This window comes from Lemur catta, chromosome 6, assembly GCF_020740605.2.
Source record: "Lemur catta isolate mLemCat1 chromosome 6, mLemCat1.pri, whole genome shotgun sequence".
NCBI classification, from domain to species: Eukaryota; Metazoa; Chordata; class Mammalia; order Primates; family Lemuridae; genus Lemur; species Lemur catta.
This window is the reverse complement of record NC_059133.1, coordinates 50,436,885-50,457,016: the sequence shown is the minus strand read 5'-3', so window position 1 is coordinate 50,457,016 and position 20,132 is coordinate 50,436,885. Positions and strand designations below refer to the sequence as shown.

The 20,132-nt window shown below is 33.1% G+C and overlaps 1 protein-coding gene across 3 annotated transcripts in view; it reads left to right on the top strand.

Annotated features, from left to right (window-relative positions):
* SLC16A7 (solute carrier family 16 member 7) overlaps positions 1-13,310 on the top strand; it is a 147,077-nt gene extending 133,767 nt beyond the window's left edge. For all 3 annotated transcript variants that reach the window (XM_045553468.1, XM_045553469.1, XM_045553470.1), the window contains exons 4-6: positions 5,706-5,849; positions 9,333-10,148; positions 12,434-13,310. In XM_045553468.1, the coding sequence (XP_045409424.1) occupies positions 5,706-5,849; positions 9,333-10,148; positions 12,434-12,693 (1,220 nt within the window). In that variant the 3' untranslated portion in view covers positions 12,694-13,310. The remainder of the gene's footprint in view (positions 1-5,705; positions 5,850-9,332; positions 10,149-12,433) is intronic.
* Positions 13,311-20,132: the final 6,822 nt, after the last annotated feature.

Below are 20,132 nucleotides of genomic sequence, written 5' to 3'. Positions count from 1 at the left end.
TGGCAGAATAGCAGAATTGACTGATGCTTGAGCTATGATTCTATTTCTAGCCTGCCAACTCATGTACTAACCCAACAGATGGAATGGCTCCTTGGTTCTCCAATGGTTTAATATACCAGCTTGTGTCCTGTAAGTCATTGCTCTAAATTAGAGGAGTATATTCACAAAGAATTCATGGATTCTAGAAACTCGTAAATTTTTCCTCTGCAGTATGAGATAATGATCACTGTTCTTATATTTCAATTCATTATTTGTTTATGAGATTTATGTCAAATTATAACCATAAAGAGCTCTTGGCTGTGCCTCCTCCTAGTGCTTTATCACAGAGATATTTAATATTACACTTATACACTTATACACTTACATGCATTCACATTAGTTCCAAGGCAGGTATCTTGTATAAAGTATTTTGCTTAACACATCTACCATATTTGATTTGGGTGGTTTCAGGTTTTGATTTTCAGGAGAATCACTTTAGCAGTCTGAATCACACTATCATAAGAATGAAATCTTTCTGCCAACGAATAAATAATTTTATCCATAAAGTAAGAACTATAAGATTTCAAAGGTAGTCTACCTTTTACTAACAAAAACATATTAATAATTCTTCAAAGCATGTGTGTGAAAGATTATTAAATGCAACCATAAATATGAACTGAGAAATTTAGGTAAATTGAAAACTAAAATTAGGGTAAATATTGCAGAACACTTAATCTTCAGTCTTCTTAATATCTGCTGAATTGGTAGGAAGCAAGTACGTTTGTGAGTTTGGTCATTGGAGGTTGAAATAGTTCATGCTTAATGCCTTCTGTGTTCTCCAAACAAGTAGTTTGGGAAAGTCAGTTGCTGAGTGATGGGAGAACAGGGAAGGGGGAGGCTTGAATATTTAAAGAGATTTTGAAAAACAATAAATAAATAAAATAGCTGTTGCAAATAATTTAAGTAACTTGATTTAAAGAACTGTAGGATGATTGAGCAGCTTGGAAATAGGCTGTCCCCAACATGATGGATGATAATGAATTTCAATTATTTAATTACGACTTCTTACTAGACCTTAGGGGATTAAGTATTAGTCAACATCAGGTGGCTAAAGCAGTTCTAATGCGTAACTGGTGACATCGTCAGAAATCTGGGTGGGACAGCTTACTGTTGGCAACAGGACAAAGAATGCATTCAAGCTAGATTATTATCACTTGTGTAAAATGAGGTAAGTCAATGATAAGAAGACTTTTGCTTTGAAAACTCCCAATTTCATCAAATTGGGGAATTAAATTATTTCTCAAACATTATCATGGCCATTAGTTCTGATGATAGATACCTGACTTGTTTAGCTCTACTTTTCAAAGGCAGAAAAATGGTACAAGTCAAAATGGATATAATATCCCTATCAAAAAATTCAATGGCTCAAATAAATCTCTGAAAGAATTACTCTGGGCTCTGTCCTCACCCACATTCTCCTTATCTTCTTAATTGCCCTTGTAGGTTTTTAAAGGTGGAATAACCTACACGTTTCCGACAATTATTCTATTGGATTTTTTTTAATCTTATTTACCAGCTCCAAATTCTGACATAGGCCAACTCTCTGCTCCTGTTACCAAAATATAGATGGTGTTTTGGCATTCATCCTACCCTTTTCTGGCATTTCAACCTTTTTACTTGCCACTGGCTTTGACTCTTCATCTTACGGAGCATCTATAGCTGGTGATAGTACTGCCCCCCCCCCCACACACAGCTTTTCCTCAGAATAAGAAAATGCTAATGACTGGTCATAGGAGAAAGACTAGGAACATAAAGCTTAACCCCCGGGGGAATTTAACATTTTGTGCAAAAGGATACTGATCTTTTTTAAAAGCAGGTTTCTCGTTCCCATCTCCAAAAATTCTAATGCAGTAGGTATAGACCTTGCTGTACCTTGGAGCGTTATGAGCAACCTTACTCAGTGTGTTTGCAAACATGGTGCAAGGAAGAACAAACTTTTCACACGGTGTGCTGGGCAACTGCTGGAACCTTCCCATTTTTTCACTCTTGGTTCTGGTTTAGTCTAGGAATAATGGGCTCGCTAGGGTTTCTTGTAGATAGTTATTAAAAAATCAGCCCCCCCCCAAAAAAAAAAATCCAGACATACAGTGAAGGGTTCTGCTCTTTCCTACAGAAAGAAATGAAGGGCAAGTTGTCCTAAGGATAGAATGCAGTCACCACTTTCAGTTGCCACCATCCTTTTCACTGTCTTATAGTTCTTTCAAGAAGCAAGAAAACATTGGCTTAAACCTCAAGAAAACCTCCAGCCGGTAATTAAATGCAGTAACTTTATGCTATTGATTAGTTGGTTTACAGCTAATTTTAGGACATAGAGGAAAAGGGGTGCCTGTTCAATGCTCACTTTGCTGCCTGTCAGTCCTCCACAAGGTCCCCAAATGTCTACCTAGGACGAAAGTGAAAAATTATTCTGAAAGTAGACAAATAACAAGAATATTCCATGGTAAAAAGAGGAATTAAAGGCAAGGAAAATTATCCTAAAGAAAGCTGATGAAAATGTATGAAGAGGTTTAAAACAATCAAGCATCTGCAGAGAATGTCATGATCAAAAAGATAAACCGTAAGGGGAGAAGCATCAATCAAGATGAACTTCTCTAGAGGTCATTTAGGATATACTAAAAGCAAGGAAGGGGAATGAATTATATATTTGGGCTACAGCTTCATTAGTACCTTTACTAGTAGATAAAAATACATTTTGGAGATTTCCTTTTCTTCAGTATGTTTTCCTCTCTGTATAAATCCATGCACAGTTAATTTCCTTCATAATTTCCCTTTTTTAAAAAGTTTTGTTTTGTCACTAGAACTACATTTATTAGATGTTTAAGAAAGAATATTTCTACCTACAAGAAATCATGTGTCTATAAATTGTTTAAAAAGTAGATGATTCAATGCAGAGAAATTATTCTGACAAAGAAGAATCCACTTCTTCAGAACTTAATGTGTGTAATGGTAGACTGCAGAAGGAGCAATGCTTGATACAGCAGAGAGAAAGTACATATGAATACCAGTTACTCAAGGACTCACTATGCTGATTCACCAATAATTAACAATGTTGTGATAAAAAGAGAAATTTAATCTGCTGGTACTAAAGAACTAGAAGTTAGAATAATTCCTGAGGAGCCAGAACAAAAAGCAAACTTTGTAAACTATTTACCTATAAACTGAAACATAGTTTTTCTACATTGATGTTTTTGGACTTAAGAAAACACTGGCAGAAGTTGTATTGACAAAACATGTCATTTAAATGCATTCACATTTAAAATTCCTGCAAGTAATTTACTATCTCTAAACTAGAGAAACATGCTAGGAGAAAAGGAGACATCATTATCTTGCATGACGTACTTTGCAGTTTTAGCTGTTACATAAATCCCTCAAAATACATACTCCATGAAGGTAGGCATCATAACTATGTTGTTCGTCATAAGCCCTGCACATAGCTGAAAAGATGTTTAGTAAATATTTGATGAATGAATGAACAAACTGATTTTTTTCATTTATAGTATTATAAAATGTGCCTAGATAGATTTTCCTCTTAAGTAAATTAAAACTTTAAAAATGTTATTAAACACATTAAATATATTTAGAAACTACTAGATCCAGATATTGTATTTAAATGTGCAGGGTTGATAAAGAAATTTTCCACTTATGTACCAGTTTTAAACTTTGAAAATGACGAATTTTTATGTTGGACCTACCATAATCCTAAGCATATAAGATTTGAAATCAAGAACACTTAAATTCAAATCCTGACTCTATAATTTAGGCAATTATAGGTCCTTAACCTTTCCTAGATTTAATTTCCAAATCTGTAGAATGAGCATACAGCTATCTATCTTACATAGTCTTAGTGAGAATAAAATGAAATAATCGATGTAAGCCACTTAGTACAGTACTTGTAATTCAATAAGAACTCAATAACTGTTGAAAGTTAATATTAGAATATATTCTGTATAAGAAACAAATGAAATTTCTTTTAGTTTAAACAATATGCACATTTATTATCGTGTGTAAGATTATGAGAGCATTATCTCTTATGAATTGAGAGGTAGGGTAGACCCTAAAGTTAGTTGATTCAGGAGTTTTATAATGTTGAATATCATCTGAAACCAGGTATTTGTGCCTCCCTCTCATCTCCCTCATCAGCTTCATCCTTAGACTTGTTCCCTTCATGATTATAAAATGGAGCCTGGTGAAAAGGATAGGTGGGGTTTTGTTTCTCCTTCTCTCACACCTCTGGAAATCAGCAGGTGGAGTCTTTCTACCCTCATGTGCCCAAAAGCTGCTGCTGCCAGTGAACTGCGAGCTTCTTGGGGAAAAAGCACCAGGCTGCCAGCCCCCTCAGGGTTGCTTCCCGTAACCACAGAGCTGAGCCAAGATGGCAGCCACGATATTGCTTCTCCACTCACTGTGTGCCTTTATCCTCCCCCGGGGAACTTCAGCCCCTCAGTTTTCATCTTGCTTTTTCCCACACAAACATTTCCCAACTCTGACCCAGACTGCAGGAGCCACATGGGCTGGTGGGTCCCCAGTGATCTGTGTGACACATTCTTAGTGGGCTGCCTTCCAGAGAGATGGACAAAGACAACCAGTGTGCTAGCTGTCCTCCATTCAGACCCTTTTCCTCCTCTTCCCCTCCTCCACCTGCTGCTGCTGAGAGGGATGATTGAGTTGGGGCCCTCCAAAGCAACTGTTTCCTCTCTGTTGGTGCACACACAACACCAAGCCTTCCCAAGAGTGGGGCTCACACCTTTCCTCTTAAAGACTTACAGTGGACCAAAGGGTACTCAGACTATGAACTCCCTGCCTTCTGGCCCTTCTTGGTGCTGCTTGCCTGGCTGCTCCATCAAAGCAGGGCACACCCCAATGTGGAGGAGATGTCAAACCTGCTTGAACACCCCATAGGCAACTCAGGACCAGAACACTTCTTCCTGGCACAGTCAGGGATTAAAATTGGGGGACCTGGGGACAGGCCCACAGGCCAGATCTGTAAGTTTTGATGCTGCTACTTTTTATACCTTATAAGAATGTGTTAACAGAAGATTTTTCGCCCAAAAATCAGGATTCATAATTTTTTTTTTCAAATGCACCTTAAAATATTTAATTGAAATATGAGGGATTAAGCATTGTCCAGTCAAGTCACAACAAATAACCACATTCAAGCACACATAGGCCATGATAGCTACATGTTAAAAAATCACCATTGAATATAATAAAAAAATTGAGCTATAATTAATGGTATATATGTGTGTATATATATACACATACACATTATTCTAGAAAATAAAATTTTAATGGACAAGTTATTTATATAATCCCTAAATTTTTGTTATATAAATTTACCTGCATTTATTAAGATATTTTGGACATTTTAGCTGTGTTCTGTTGAAAACCTTTCCATCAAAATTTGAATGGTTATAGTTATAACAAACTATATGTTAAACACTTATAATTTGTTATTTCATGTGTTTTTATATAGATGGTTTAAAGTAACCTGTCAAACTGGTCATTTGTGAAGTATTGAAAAGTCCTTATTATATTCCATTGTGAACTAGTATTTTTCCTTTGATAATTAAAATGTGCTTTCTTGACTTTTAAAATCAACAAATGTTAAACATAAATAAATAAATGACCCAGCAACTGAATATTTCTCAATCTCCCCTCTATTTCAGGTCCCATCAGTAGTGTTTTGGTAAATAAATATGGCAGCCGGCCAGTGGTGATAATGGGAGGTTTGCTGTGCTGTTTAGGAATGATCTTGGCCTCTTTCAGTGCCAGTGTAGTACAGCTTTACCTCACTATGGGATTCACTGTAGGTAAGTCATTTTGTTTTCAGTTTATTTTCTTCTTAACACTTCTGGGGTTGCAAAGCTCTATGAGAAGAATGAACAGCAGAAAAGTCTTATTGTTTTCTTTCAGTGTACTTTTTATAAACAATGCTATTTTAAAGAATCTTCATCTTGTGGGTTGAAATACTAGCTATAAAATGGCCAAACATTTCATTTTAAGAAGTAAAAAAAATTAGTTATCAAAAAAGTTACATGGCATCATATAAATGTTAAAAAGAAAACAGCTTTAGTTTATTTTTACTTTTTCACTCTCTACTCTCAAGCCAGTTGAGATGGTATTGTGGACACTGACTTTCTGGTATAAATATATAAATATCTTCATTTTTTAAAGCTTACTTTTCATCACTAATTTCCATTTAGAGTATCTGAGTTACCACTAATAATATGTTTAAAATGGAGCCAAGGAGATATTGTCTGGATGCCCTAATTTAACTTCAACAATAAAATTATTGTTGTCTGTATTCTAACTAATGGTAGAGATCATAACCCTGTCCCTTCTCTTCCTTATTCAAGTGATCCTGTTTAAAAGCTCAATGAGACACATTTGCCACTAACACAAATATTTAAAATGATATACTGTCACTTGATTATAGTTGTTTTTCATGCATAATGTCTATTGTATTAAACTGACCTGAATGTGTACATTTGAAACACACTATTTTTATTAGCCTGAAATATAAATTGCATTAAGAAGTCTACTTTCAAAGTTTTAGGAAAAATTAGACTTCACTATGTAAAGAGACTGAATCTTTCCCTTATGCCCAGAGATAAAAAGGTAAAAATATTTATCTTTTTTATAGTGATTTTAGACCAGTCTAACCTTACATTCATGTATCATTTGATGGAAAAAAAATAGAGGTATTAAACTCTACAGTCACAGTAATGTTAAAATCTTTCTTGTTACAACCTATCCACAGCTTTCTCCCTTTTGGATATGGCAAAACATACTTTGATATTGTAAATGAAAACCTTCTTATATCTAAGCACTTCATTTTTTTTTCTAAAATGGAAATATATTTATTAGGTTTTTTAAATTACAAAAATGAGACATGCTGGTTTTAAAACAAAAATAAAGCAATACAGAAATATATGTAAATGCAAGGTGAAGATCCCCTTGTAATTAATTTCCTCTCCCCACCCCCACACTCTACCAGAGATAACCCTCATTAACAATTGGGTGCATCCTTCTGTGCATTTATAAATGTGTATGGATAAATATACACACACAAGGGAGTCATGGTGTACAAGTTGTCACATAAGCTAGTGCTATTCCTGTTTCAGAAATATATCATGTACAGCTTTCCATGCCAATACAATCATCTCTCAGTATCCATGGTGGATGGGTTCTAGGATCCCCCAGGGTACCAAAATCTATGAATGCTCAAGTCCCTTATATATAATGGTGTAGTATTTGCATATAATCTATTATCTAAGCATTATCTAAGCACCCTTTTTTGTGTGTAGACATAGTGACTATTTCATTAGACTGTAGAAATCAGGATGGGCTTACAAGTAGATATATTAGGAAGAAGATGACTTTGGTATTTGGCATTGATAGCCACAGATATCAATAGCATTACTGTTGTTCTAACTTATAATTTTATTTCTCTGAGTCTTGAAGGCTTTGGTTCTTCCAGAGTCAACCATTAAATATATTTATGGGACATTTACCTTAAATCGTTATCACCCAATACTCTGACTTTGGTTTTCAAAAGCAGACAGATCTAGATTTTAAACCTGACTTAGTGCATGCTGTCTGTGTGATCATGGCTACATTAACCTCCTTATGCTTCAGTCTTGTTGACTGTAAAATGGGAAAAATAATAGCTCTTTTCTTAAAGAGTTGTTGAAATGATTAATGTAAAAAATTAATATGTAGGACTTCACTAAGTACCCAGCATTTTGCTATTTATAAATAAATATTAGCAAATAATAATCACAATGTCATTTATATAATATCTTATAGTTCTAGAACTTTCTTGATTTGGGAAATACTCTTTCTTTGTTGTTGAGTGCACTGGAGCTCAGGAAGTCTAATTATTTTGCCCAGTAGTACAAAATAGGTAATTAACTGGGGCAGATTCAGATCTATTGATTTCAAGTCTTATGTTCATTTTACAATGCCAGAATGGGAAATAGATGGCAACTATTTCCTAAAGAAAAATGTGGATTAACATCTAAAGGCAAAAATTCCAGGTGATAGAATGGGGAAAATGACATGAGATGAAGAAACTTGAACTTAGAAACCCAATACCTGGGTTTTAGTTTGGATTCTTCCACTTACAAGCTACTTGACCATAGGCTGGTCAGTTTTATTATTTATAAGTTGGATCTACTTATTCTGCATATCTCACAGGTATGGCTGAGGGAGAGTAAGAGAGCATGCTCCTGTTACTCTCCAAAGTATGTTTTTGGTTCCTTCTTGTAAGCTCTTAGGGATCTTCCTCCTCATAGAAAATGTTTGTGTTGAAGGGTTGGGGTATTTGTACTCAGACCTGTGTGTCCTAGAACCTGAGTACTTAACCACTTTGCAGTGTTGTTTCAATTTAGGTAAATTAGTAAATATAAAAGAATTCTTACCTCTCTAGCCCCTAAAATAATATAAAATAATATTTAGGCTAAGGGAGAAAAAGAGGTAGTTTATCTAAATTAATTCTATGTATTTTATAAAGGACTTTATTCATTACTATTGCTAAATAGTACCTTGGTGAGCTACAAGAGGTAAATCATTTCTCAAAGGTGATAATCAGTACTGCCAAGGAGTTCCCTAGACAGTGGGAACTTTGGCTCATATAAACAATCACCTTTAATCTCTGAATTAAATATATGTTTTAAGCAAAAAATTTCTTCTATAGTTATATATGCATTAAATGTGGAACATGAGGGATGCAAAGAATGAAATGAATGTCTTAAATTTATTATCATTTTTATTATTTGCTTGATATTGAAAGAAATATCTGTGGGGAGACATAAGATTGTTACAAATTACCACCTTTTTAGTCTGTTCACATTCCTTCAACTCTGAACGTATTCACATTTTTAAATTGCACTCTTTGCTCACAAGGAAGAAATCTATTCTATATATGTGTATGAAAGTATATATTAAGAGGAAGATAATTGATCTGTGGAATTAAATTATTTTAATTGAGAACTAATAATTTTTTCCTAGTTTCAACTTATTTTATGATTATTGATACATCATTTGAAGTTCTTGGTTTTTTTTCTGTGCTTTAAAATTAAAGGAATATGAAATTGTTAGATCAAGTGTCCAATTATGAGAATCTTTTTGTTTTTGTACAATTACATTTATATTTACAATTATCAAAAATTACTACCTGCTGTTGCATTATTAGTTCTGCTTTATCCATTTGAATGCACATTTTGAAAAGTAATTTCTTTTTTCAGTGGTGTAATGTGTTTTTCTCGCCTCTTTTTTCTTGTTCTTTTTAGGTTTAGGTTTGGCCTTCAACCTGCAACCGGCCTTAACAATAATTGGCAAATACTTCTACAAGAAACGACCCATGGCAAATGGATTGGCCATGGCAGGAAGTCCTGTTTTCTTAAGTACATTGGCTCCTTTCAATCAGTACCTTTTTAATACTTATGGCTGGAAGGGAAGTTTTTTGATTTTGGGAGGCATCTTTTTGAATGCTTGTGTGGGTGGGTCCCTCATGAGACCCCTTGTACCCAAACAAACTACTTCTAAATCTAAAAATAAGATTGCCTTAAAAGAAGAAGGTTCAGGTCTGAAGAAAAATCATCAGAAGTCAACATGGGAAAAAGTTAATAAGTATTTAGATTTCTCCCTTTTTAGCCATAGAGGATTTCTTATATACCTGTCCGGAAATGTCATTATGTTTTTAGGGTTTTTTGCCCCCATTATATTCTTGGCTGTATATGCTAAAGATAAGGGAATCGATGAGTATTCTGCAGCTCTCTTGCTGTCTGTTATGGCTTTTGTTGATATGTTTGCTAGGCCTTCTGGAGGATTAATTGCAAACTCCAAATATGTCAGACCCCGAATCCAGTACTTCTTCAGTCTTGCAGTTATGTTCAATGGAGTGTGTCATCTCTTGTGCCCACTGGCACAAACCTACGCAAGCCTGGTGGTATATGCTATATTTTTTGGCCTTGGATTTGGGAGTGTTAGCAGCGTTCTCTTTGAAACTCTTATGGACCTTGTTGGTGCCCCAAGATTTTCCAGTGCTGTGGGACTTGTCACAGTTGTGGAGTGTGGCCCAGTTCTTCTTGGCCCTCCTCTTGCTGGTAAGAATATTTTTCATCAAAGAAAGTAAAAAATCGTAAAATTAATATTCATTAACTGAGACTTTCCTTACAGTGAATAATGTGGTTTATAATAATACTAATAGCCTCAAAGATTTGGGGGATGTTAATTTTAGGTTTTAAAATGTATTTTAAACTTTCATAATTAGTCAATTTTAGACCTAAATTCATTTCAGAGCCTGGACCTATGAATTTAAGAACTTAATTTAGGACTGATGATTAATAGTGTAATTTTCAGCATTTTTTATCAATATCCATTGTTTTGTGCTCTTACAAATGTATCACAGAAATAAAATGCCACTGTTTCTTTGTTTTATCATTGGTGAACTGATCTCTCTTTTGTTGATATTAAAATGAGTCAAAAATGTAAACTAATGTTCACGGTCATGATTTTTTTTAATTTAGAGTACATTGATGATATTAATTTGGAATTTGTTACATGCCTAAAATTCACAAACAGTCATGATTTTTTTAATTAGAGTACATTGATGATATTAATTTGGAATCTGTTACATGCCTAAAAAGGAAAGGCATTCATAATATTACTGAAAGAAATATATATAAATATATACAAGATACATATTCCATATATAGAGACAATGCAAAGATGAAGGAAAATTCAATGTTATTTTTATAAGTATCAAGGGTCAGCTACTTATGTTCCATATATATAAAGATTACCTTTAGATTTTAAGATCTGCAATATTTTCAAAGATACCTATAAAAGTGTTTATGCTGAATTACCCAGTAAGGAGACTAAGTACACGTTTATGGCACCACAAAAGAAGATTCTCACAAATTGAGATACTAGTCTGATATTTAAAAAGAAAGAGAAGGAAGGAGGTAGTAGAGCAGTGAAAGGTAAGGAATGTGTGGTTTTTATTCTAATTTTTTTTTCAGACTCAACTTTGACCATTGTACTTTGCTTCACAAAGAACTGAAGCTTTAATTCTGGAAAGCCTATCTGGTTTCTTGATGATGCTAAAAAATTCCCAAAACATTTAGAAAGTATGCTGATATGGTAGCCCAAAGTGATATTAACTCTGATGGGCCATTGTACTTAAAAGTATAAGTGTATGAATAGAAATATTTGACTAAAGTCTTGGAAGGAAAATTAAAATTATGCAATTTTTATTTTATATATATTATATGTATGTCATGCTTACTCAAATAAACCCATTTCGCTATCTACCTGATTAAAACAATTTTTTTAAAAATAGATAATGTTTTAAGTAGCTAAATTTAACATGAAGTCACTGACTAGATTCTGGTCAAAGCACTAGAGATTCTGATTAAACATACTGGCTTGAAAGGTCTATATCAAAATCACTTGGCCTGTATATGATAAATAATATAGATTTGTATATGCTAAATTTTGCTGTTAAGAATTATTAAGAATTAAATGCCTACATAAGAAAGAAATAAAACCTTCAGATTATATGGCACCAGGCTAGATTTTAGATGGTTTCAATAATCAAATGAAACAAATGGTTTCTTTTTGATTAGTTTGGCTTTGATAATTTTGACTCAGATAAAGTAAAAAATTGTGATTATCTCAAAAAATGACATGGCACTTAACCAAGAGATTGAGTGAAGCTGTTTTGGAGAGTAGTTAAGAATATGAGATTCAGACAGACAATAGTTAGAGTGCAGATTCTGCTACTTACTGGCTGTATAACAATGATCAAATTACTTCACAGTGCTCTTGTAAGGATCAAATGAGATGTTATATATAAAGTGCTTAGCCTCCTGCTGGGCATGGAGAAAGCGTTTAGTAAATATCAGGCCCTGTGAGGAGACATATAAGAGCCTTCGGGTCTTTTCTAAAGAAAGTAATTTTTCCCTCTTTATTGAAGAGAAAAGGAAACATGGAAGGGATGAAGCAATCTCATTGTGTATGCTGTAAATAAATATTAATAGATAAATATATCCATATTTACATGTACAGATGTAAAAATATACCTCACACATGTATGTATTTATGAATTCACACACAAACACGTATATACCTAATTTGTCTTGGTTGTACACTTTTATTGGGGGAAATAATTTTTGACAAATTTAATATACTGATAATATAAGGCTGTAAGTGCGTATACATGCCTTTACTAAGCATATATAGAAGTCATAATATAAAGGATTTTTTTTTTTTTGGTTAAAGTCTCTTTTAATGTTGATTTCTTCTTTGGGGAAGAAATTTATTTGAAAATTTTATCATTTATGACTGTTTTCTTATGCCACCTTAAAATATGTTCTTTGTCTCTTAGGTAAATTGGTGGATATAACTGGAGGATATAAATACATGTATCTATCCTGTGGGGCTATCGTGGTATTAGCAAGCGTGTGGCTGCTCATTGGCAATGCTATCAACTATAGATTGCTTGAAAAGGAAAAGAAGGCGGCACGAGCAAAAAAGAAAACAAGTACACTTGAGTCCAGAGAGTCTGAACCCTTGAGCAGATCTAAACATTCGGAAGATGTTCCGAAAGCACAGGCCACTCCCTCAGAAAGAGAAACTAACATCTAACAAGAACCACATCTCCGATTTCAGTATTTATGAATTGTCCTAGGAGCTTGTTTTGTTTTTCAAAGTATCGGAAAAGTTTTTAATTGAAATGAAAAGTCACAGTTAAGGATGGAGATGAGATTTTCCTCAATTGCAAATTTTAAATTAGTTTTTTAAAAACTTACTTGGGTAGTTAAATTTTGAGGTTGTGTATATAAAGAATCCATGCAATGGATTTATTTCCATACATGACTCTGGGTCTGATGGTTAAAATACTAATTTTAAAGTCTTCCAGTGACTTCGACTCTTGGTTATATATAGAGTTCTGAATCCCAAACTCCTCATTTAAGTAATTAGAAGGAGGATGTTTAATTCTATAAAATGACCCTCTTCACATTTCATTTTTTATTTGATATTAAAGTGTGAATAGACTTGAGGGAAAATTAATTCTCCCCTCATACACACAAATACACTTAATCTCACATATATACCTACATGTACACACAATATCTGGAGAATAAAAAACAAATTGAAAAAGAATATTATCAGTGTATTTATTTTTTAAGTAAAAGAAATCTATGGAGACAAAAGAAATGTATTACATCTCTATGCTATTTTACACTGGATTTTAAAGATAAGCACATGGGTAAAAATGAGAATGATCTTAATTTGAAAATGTAATTGGCTGCTATAAAAAACATTTGCATATACAAAATACTTTTGGTAAAGAAAAGAGAAAAAATTCCACTTTTAGCTATTATAGCTGAGCATGGTTAGAATTGATTAATTTATGCACATGATTTCTTTTGGAGGCTGGGGGTGGGCATTAGTATCTGGTGCTAGAGAACAGAACCTTTAAATAATTTTCAGAATTCTTACCTAATATATAAATCAAATTAAAGGTCTGAATGACTCCTAGCAATAAGCTATGTCCATTGATTCTAAAAGGATTTTAGTTTGAAATCCAAAAAGTAATAATCAGGGATTTCTTCAACTGGGACTCAATTCAGATTCATTATCATGCTGAAATACCAAAGTAGAATAAACTGGAATCCTAGCTGACAGACATGTAAGTGGACGAAATTCTAATTTTTCCCAACATATAATGGTGGTCAGAGGTTTCTATTATGAGAAATTCATCTGGGTACAACTGACTAAGAGTGGGAGGTGGTTTTAATGAGCCCCCTTAAGGGCGCTCAGCACCCTCACTTCCACTAAATACAAAAGCAAAAAATAAACTGTAAACAGGCCTTTTACTCAGCCACTGAAAATGCTACATATTATAGGAATAGCAGCCTTTGAAAATTCTACCTTCTACTGATTAGACTTCCTGTTACCTTTGAACATAACTAAGCCTGGAAACTATTAAAAAAGCTTCTAGAAATGGAGGCTATTGGAATTGTAGGTATAGTTTATAACAGGATAGCAAGAAGCTTGAAATATTGCAGCCCATGCTAATTTAGCAGTTTCTCATTCTCATAACTATGTGAAAACATCTGGGAATCTGATTCACTCTTGAATATAGAGACATGATAGTTCTGTGCTTTCAAGACTATAAATACCATTTTGAGTGAGAAACTACTTTTAAACAAAAAAGAAATTGTACATTGTGGTTAAAATTATAAATATTTATGTCCATAAGTGTGAAGTTTAACATGATTAATAAAAAGCATTTAGTGCTTGATTATTGCACTCTTAAGGATGATGTCACTCTTAAGATGTCAAAGGGAATTTGTCACTCATTTTTTATTGCAGTAAAGGCAGGTGCTATAATTCCTATGAAATTGTATCTAGTTACCAAGCTTTTGTAATAGTTCACATTAAGGATTTGATTCATAAAATGTGTGCACTGCTTAAGCATGTGGCTCATATTTAGGAAGCTATATAAAATTACATTTTTCATGTAACATTCACTTTTTTGCATATGAAGGGGTATTTATATTTTTCAAATATTAAGTAAAAGATAAGATGTGCCAATATCATAGGTAAATAAATCAGGAAAAATGTGGCACTATATGGCTGTTTTTAATTTAGTTGCACCCAATCTTGATTCTTGAAATAGCTATTTTTGTATTATTAGTGCTTTTGTATTCAACTCTGATTTGTCATTACAAATGCAGCATCATAAATTGTGTAATACCTCTCCAATCATAAATTTCCAAAAACTGTTTTCAATTTCAAGAAAGCATCTTGAATTCTCTGAAAATACACATTTAAAATAATATAAATCTCATACCCCAGGGGGAAATAAATAGCAAAGTAATAATCATGGAGTTTTAGGTCTAAGGCTTTTTATCACTTGCTAGTAGAGACATGCTATTGGGTATATTCCAGTGGCCTTCTCCATGGAAGGAGGTTTATTTACTTACTGATGAGTTTCTTGTCAAGTCAAAACCAATTCCCATTTGTCTGGCTACTCTTTGGTTGTCTTCATTAATTCTTTATTTCTAACACTGATTTTCTTAAATTGTTAGAAAAGAAAGAGAAGTAAAATTGTACATTCAAAGCACATGCTATGATGTGTACAGTCACTCCTGGCAGTAGCGCTGCATGAAGTTACAAATATGCACACATATTAATTCCCATATATAAATGTTGAAAATTAAACCAGAACACACTTGAGACAGTGACAGAAACACATACAGGATTCAGAATTGTTCCGGGGTAATATAAATTATTCTACTTGTTTGCTCTCCCCACCCCACTTTGAACTTGTTAGGAGATGTATTGCTTTAATGAAATCTTTCAAAGGTTGAGAAAAGAATATCAGCCTATAACATTATTGTATAGTCACATAAAGAGAGGAAAGGAAATATAGTTGGCTTCTGTGTGTGCAACAATCAGTACTGAACACACTTCTTCCCCCTAGGAAACAACAGGTTTTAAATGTTCAAGATATGAAGCAAAGTCGGAGTCTACCACTAAAACCCCTACTAAGTGCTATCGCCCCATTATGAAATTGCACAGTAGGAAGGCTGTCAAAAACCAAGGTACCGAAATAATTCATGATCACTGGCTAGTTTAAATATTTTCCATTTGTATTAACTGAGCACCCCATATTTTGCACCATTTAACCTTAAATATTCCCTCACTAACTTGTGCTAACCTCTCCCCACCCTCTTTCCTGATTCTTTTAGGATCCAAACAGCACACTTTTAAAAGGCAGGGGGTCAGGTTTTAATGTATTTCACATTGAAATACATGTTTTCTCAGTATAAATTCACATGACTCATAAATTACACTCCTTTAATACCAGATTCCAACCACCTTAGCTCATGGACCCATGGACACTAGGAAATAAGTAAAAGAATTAGCTCTGATATGTTCAAATGTGCACTTTAAAAATCTAGATATTTTATACTCTTCCTTCCCCAACTGTGCAACATGATAATCAAGAATATAGAAAAAAGACTAAAATATGTACAATATAAATATAAGTTTTTATATACTAATAGATGTCAGAGATATGTAGAGATATCCTTGATTAGTTAGTTTAAATTTAGTTTTCATCCAAAACACGTTTTTTAAAATAAAAAGCCCTCTTATGTGTATGATGTTCTAGACTTTTAATAAAACAAAATAAAAAATTGTGATTGTTAAGCTCAGTTTAATAGGGAGAAAGGATGCAAAGAGGAACTAATATTTATGCATCCAAAGCCATGGCAGACGTTACTAGCTTGCTATGACAGATGAGTGAATCCCCAAAACAAAGAAGCTTAGCAAATTACCCAGGGTTAAAAGGTAGTATGTGATAGAATCAAAATTAAAACTCAGGTTTACCTAGAAGCAAAAAGACTCCTAAGGTGTTCATTACCATGCTGCATCCTGATAGAAGCTGTAGAAGCAAAGGTAGATAAAATATAGATTCAAAAAATGTAAACCTTATATGGTAAACCAATTAGGTTTAACCACAATTTGCATTATGATTTATTTAGTGTTTATTAGAGAGTTGCATTTGATATAGCCTAAATTTATAATTTAAAATTTCCTGCTTATTGCAAATTATCTCAAATAATAGTAATGATTATATAATGGTCATAATTGAATGTGACTTTTTTCTCATAAAAATAATAACACATGATTCAAGCATAATATATTTTCCCTGAGGTTGGATTTAGAAGAAACATGAGTTTTTTATGAATAAGTAATCCATATATTGCTTGCTACTTATTATGCTCCGAAAACTAAAATATACTTACTATAGAACATTGTATTAATATTTAGAAATTTAATGATTATCCCATTTATGGGATTATCCCAAGCTACTATGCAGTGCATATTTATTTTCACTATTGAATACAACTTCCCTTACTCTAACTCATTTTTCAGGTTTCTCTGAACATCTGTATTGCCGTTCTCCTCTCCATCCATTTGTTCTATAGAGAGAACAAGTGTCATTGCTTTTGTCTTCTCCATCTAGACTCTGGAAGTCCTTAGAATGTAGCTCTCTTTACCTCTATTCAGATAGTGCACTCCCAATGCATTATATTCTTCATGCAGTCATCCGTGATGTATCTGGTGTTATTTATTTGTGACTTGCAGAAACAACCATATTCCTGAGGCCAATGGTATATACATACTTTTGACCATGACCACTCATCTTCACAAATAAGGCAATCCCTCTGGATGTAGACTTGAGGTTTCTTGGTAGAGAAAGTGCTTATATTATAGAAGATTTTTTTGTTAACATGAGTTTTTCTTATGTAAAAATAAACATATAATTGAATGTGATTTTAAGGAATATTGAAAAACTGATCCTTCTGTTATTGGCACTTACTATCCTGGTTGTTTCTAATTTTCTTAAAGTGCCTGACAGCTTTGAGAAACAAAGCTTACCATCACACGTTGCACCGTTATGTACGATTGTGTAGTCTCCATCAATACAGTGACATCACTGATACATCATACCAAGTAGCTTCCTAATCAGAACTGTTCATAAAACCAAACAGCATCAGAATTATGGAGAATAAAGACTAAAATTACAATCTTAACTTTGCTCGTCTCACTTTTTTGTTTAGGTTTTGATTTCTGTATATACTATGCATGATCTCATGTTTGAGAAACCACTTAAAAGCTGAGAGGCCCAGTTATCAGTAATTAATTATAATGCTTGCATAATCAAAATCATAAGTCATCTTTGTTGATATAATTTAAAAAAATGAATAATTTACTGAGCTGAGGTCATTTTTTATAGCTCTGATTTTCTCTCCTTTTCTATCAATTGTTTGTACACTGCAGATTTTAGCTCTTTATAAGGTCCTATGATCAGGTTTATCTTAATCTTCTCTCCTCTGTTGCTTTTTCTTCACTTTAATTCACTTAAGGGCAGATCATGAAAGAATTGCTATAGCCCTGAGAATGGTAATTTTAACCTCGAAGGAAAAATTAATATTGCAAAAAGAATTGTCTACTTTAGTGGAGCATATGGGAATTTTTTTAGACAAAATTATTTCTTCCATCCCAATCCCCTACTGCTTTACCTTGTCTTTTCCTTTTTTTTAACAATTATTTTTAAAAATTATTTTCCTTGCTTTGTTTTTTTGTAATGTCTAGGTAAACTTTAGCATTTTTAATATAACATGGACTTTTTTTGTATGGAATTTTTGTTTCTTTGGCAGATTTAGTTTCACTTTCACTATTGGCATGATATACATGTTTTTCGATCTTCATATATACTTGTTAGTAAGATGGGCAATATTCAGGAGTATTTCAGTAGGCAGTTATTCAGTGATCATAAATTCATTAACATTTCAGCAAATATTTTTTAGTCTCTTGATAAAGAGTGTTTTTTGTTTCTTTGTTTTTAATTCAACCTTGACAAAATCAGCTAGAGAGGCTTTGTAAGAAAACACTGGTAGTGAGCATTGTATTAATACATAAGAAGTTGGTATTAATAAAATGTTCCTTTGTTCAAAATGACCAAACAATAGAATTTTTATCTCACATAAATTTTAATGTGACTTTTAAAACCTATTCTTTTGACGACTTGCATTCTGATTTTTTTTATTTTCCTATGCATCTAAAATAAGTATTTTGAGTTAGACCCAGTTTATATAGTTTGTTCACTAGAGTACAAATTTCTGATGTGCTGTTCAATGGACTTTATTTTACTACCACCTACTGTCTATTTCTAACTAAAGTATGAATATGTCTAGATTTAGTGAAATAGGACTTGTGAATTGAAATGTTTATTTTCTGAGCATTAGATATAATTGTATTTTTATTTGTATTATATGTTTTTGATATATTTACATATCAAAAGACATATTTACTTAATTCATTCATCTTGTCTCTAAGATAGTTTTTTTAGATATCTACATTTTTACAGTACAAGACTAGACCAGATTAAGGGATTTGCCTAAACATATACCAGTCCTCTGAGTAAATGGAGGGTTGGAGATAGGACTAAGTCTTTTGACTTCCAACATATCTTTTTCTCCATTGCACCACATAAACCATTCTGTTTGTAATAGTGACCTTTATAACTAAATAAAATATTTTACTAGAAACACATATTACAACCCTACTTGATATGAATACTTTATATACTTTGCAAAATCATGTTTGCAAGCTTAATTTGAAGAATATTTGCTATGTACCACAGGGAGATAATTCTGGGTAAATTGGAAATAATATTAAATAGCTAGTAGGATTAATTATTTTGCACAGTATGTATTGTTTTAGCAATATCAAAGTCAATAAAAAGATACTCACCAATATTGTGTTAATAGAAAATGTGTGTAAATATACACCATTCACTGTTCATTTCTTTTTTTGTCTGTGTTGATTTTTGTTTTAGAAGCAGCATTCATTCGTTTGCTAAAGTAAAAGGCCGAGCACAGAATATACACGTTTTTTTAAATTATTAAATTGTGTGCGAGAAATTATTGCCACTGTGTAAACTAGGGGAGACGACCACTACAATATTTCTTCATCTAAAAATCTGAAGATGGATTACTAAAATTAGTAGAATAAGACCTATCTCAAAAATTCTTGTTTTTTAAATAGTGTTTTCATCTAAACAATACTTAAATGCACAACAGATGTCTGACAACACTGTGACTAGAGCTGCTATTATGTTAGAGATACCATCTGCCTTCATCTCCATATTATCTAGATAGATATTCTTTCTAGATTTTCTCCTTTTCATTCCCTTCCAGAAGACAAATAAATTACGCCTAATTAAAAGATCCCTGGTGAAGGCGATAAAGTGTAAAAACAGTAATCTGTACTAAGTATTTGTTTGTTTAGCGCATCCAGGATATTTACCCTAAAAACACATTTTAATAAATGTTTGGGTAAAGTGGTATGTCACAGTAAAATCTTTCATGAACAGGGGGGGCCCTAAACCTGTCTGTAGTCAGTGATGTGTTTGGTAAGGGGTGGGGAACCTGTGGCCTTCTGATTTCAATGGTTCTTTTTTAAGCACCAAAGAAGGCAAGAAAAGCTTCATCTTTCTC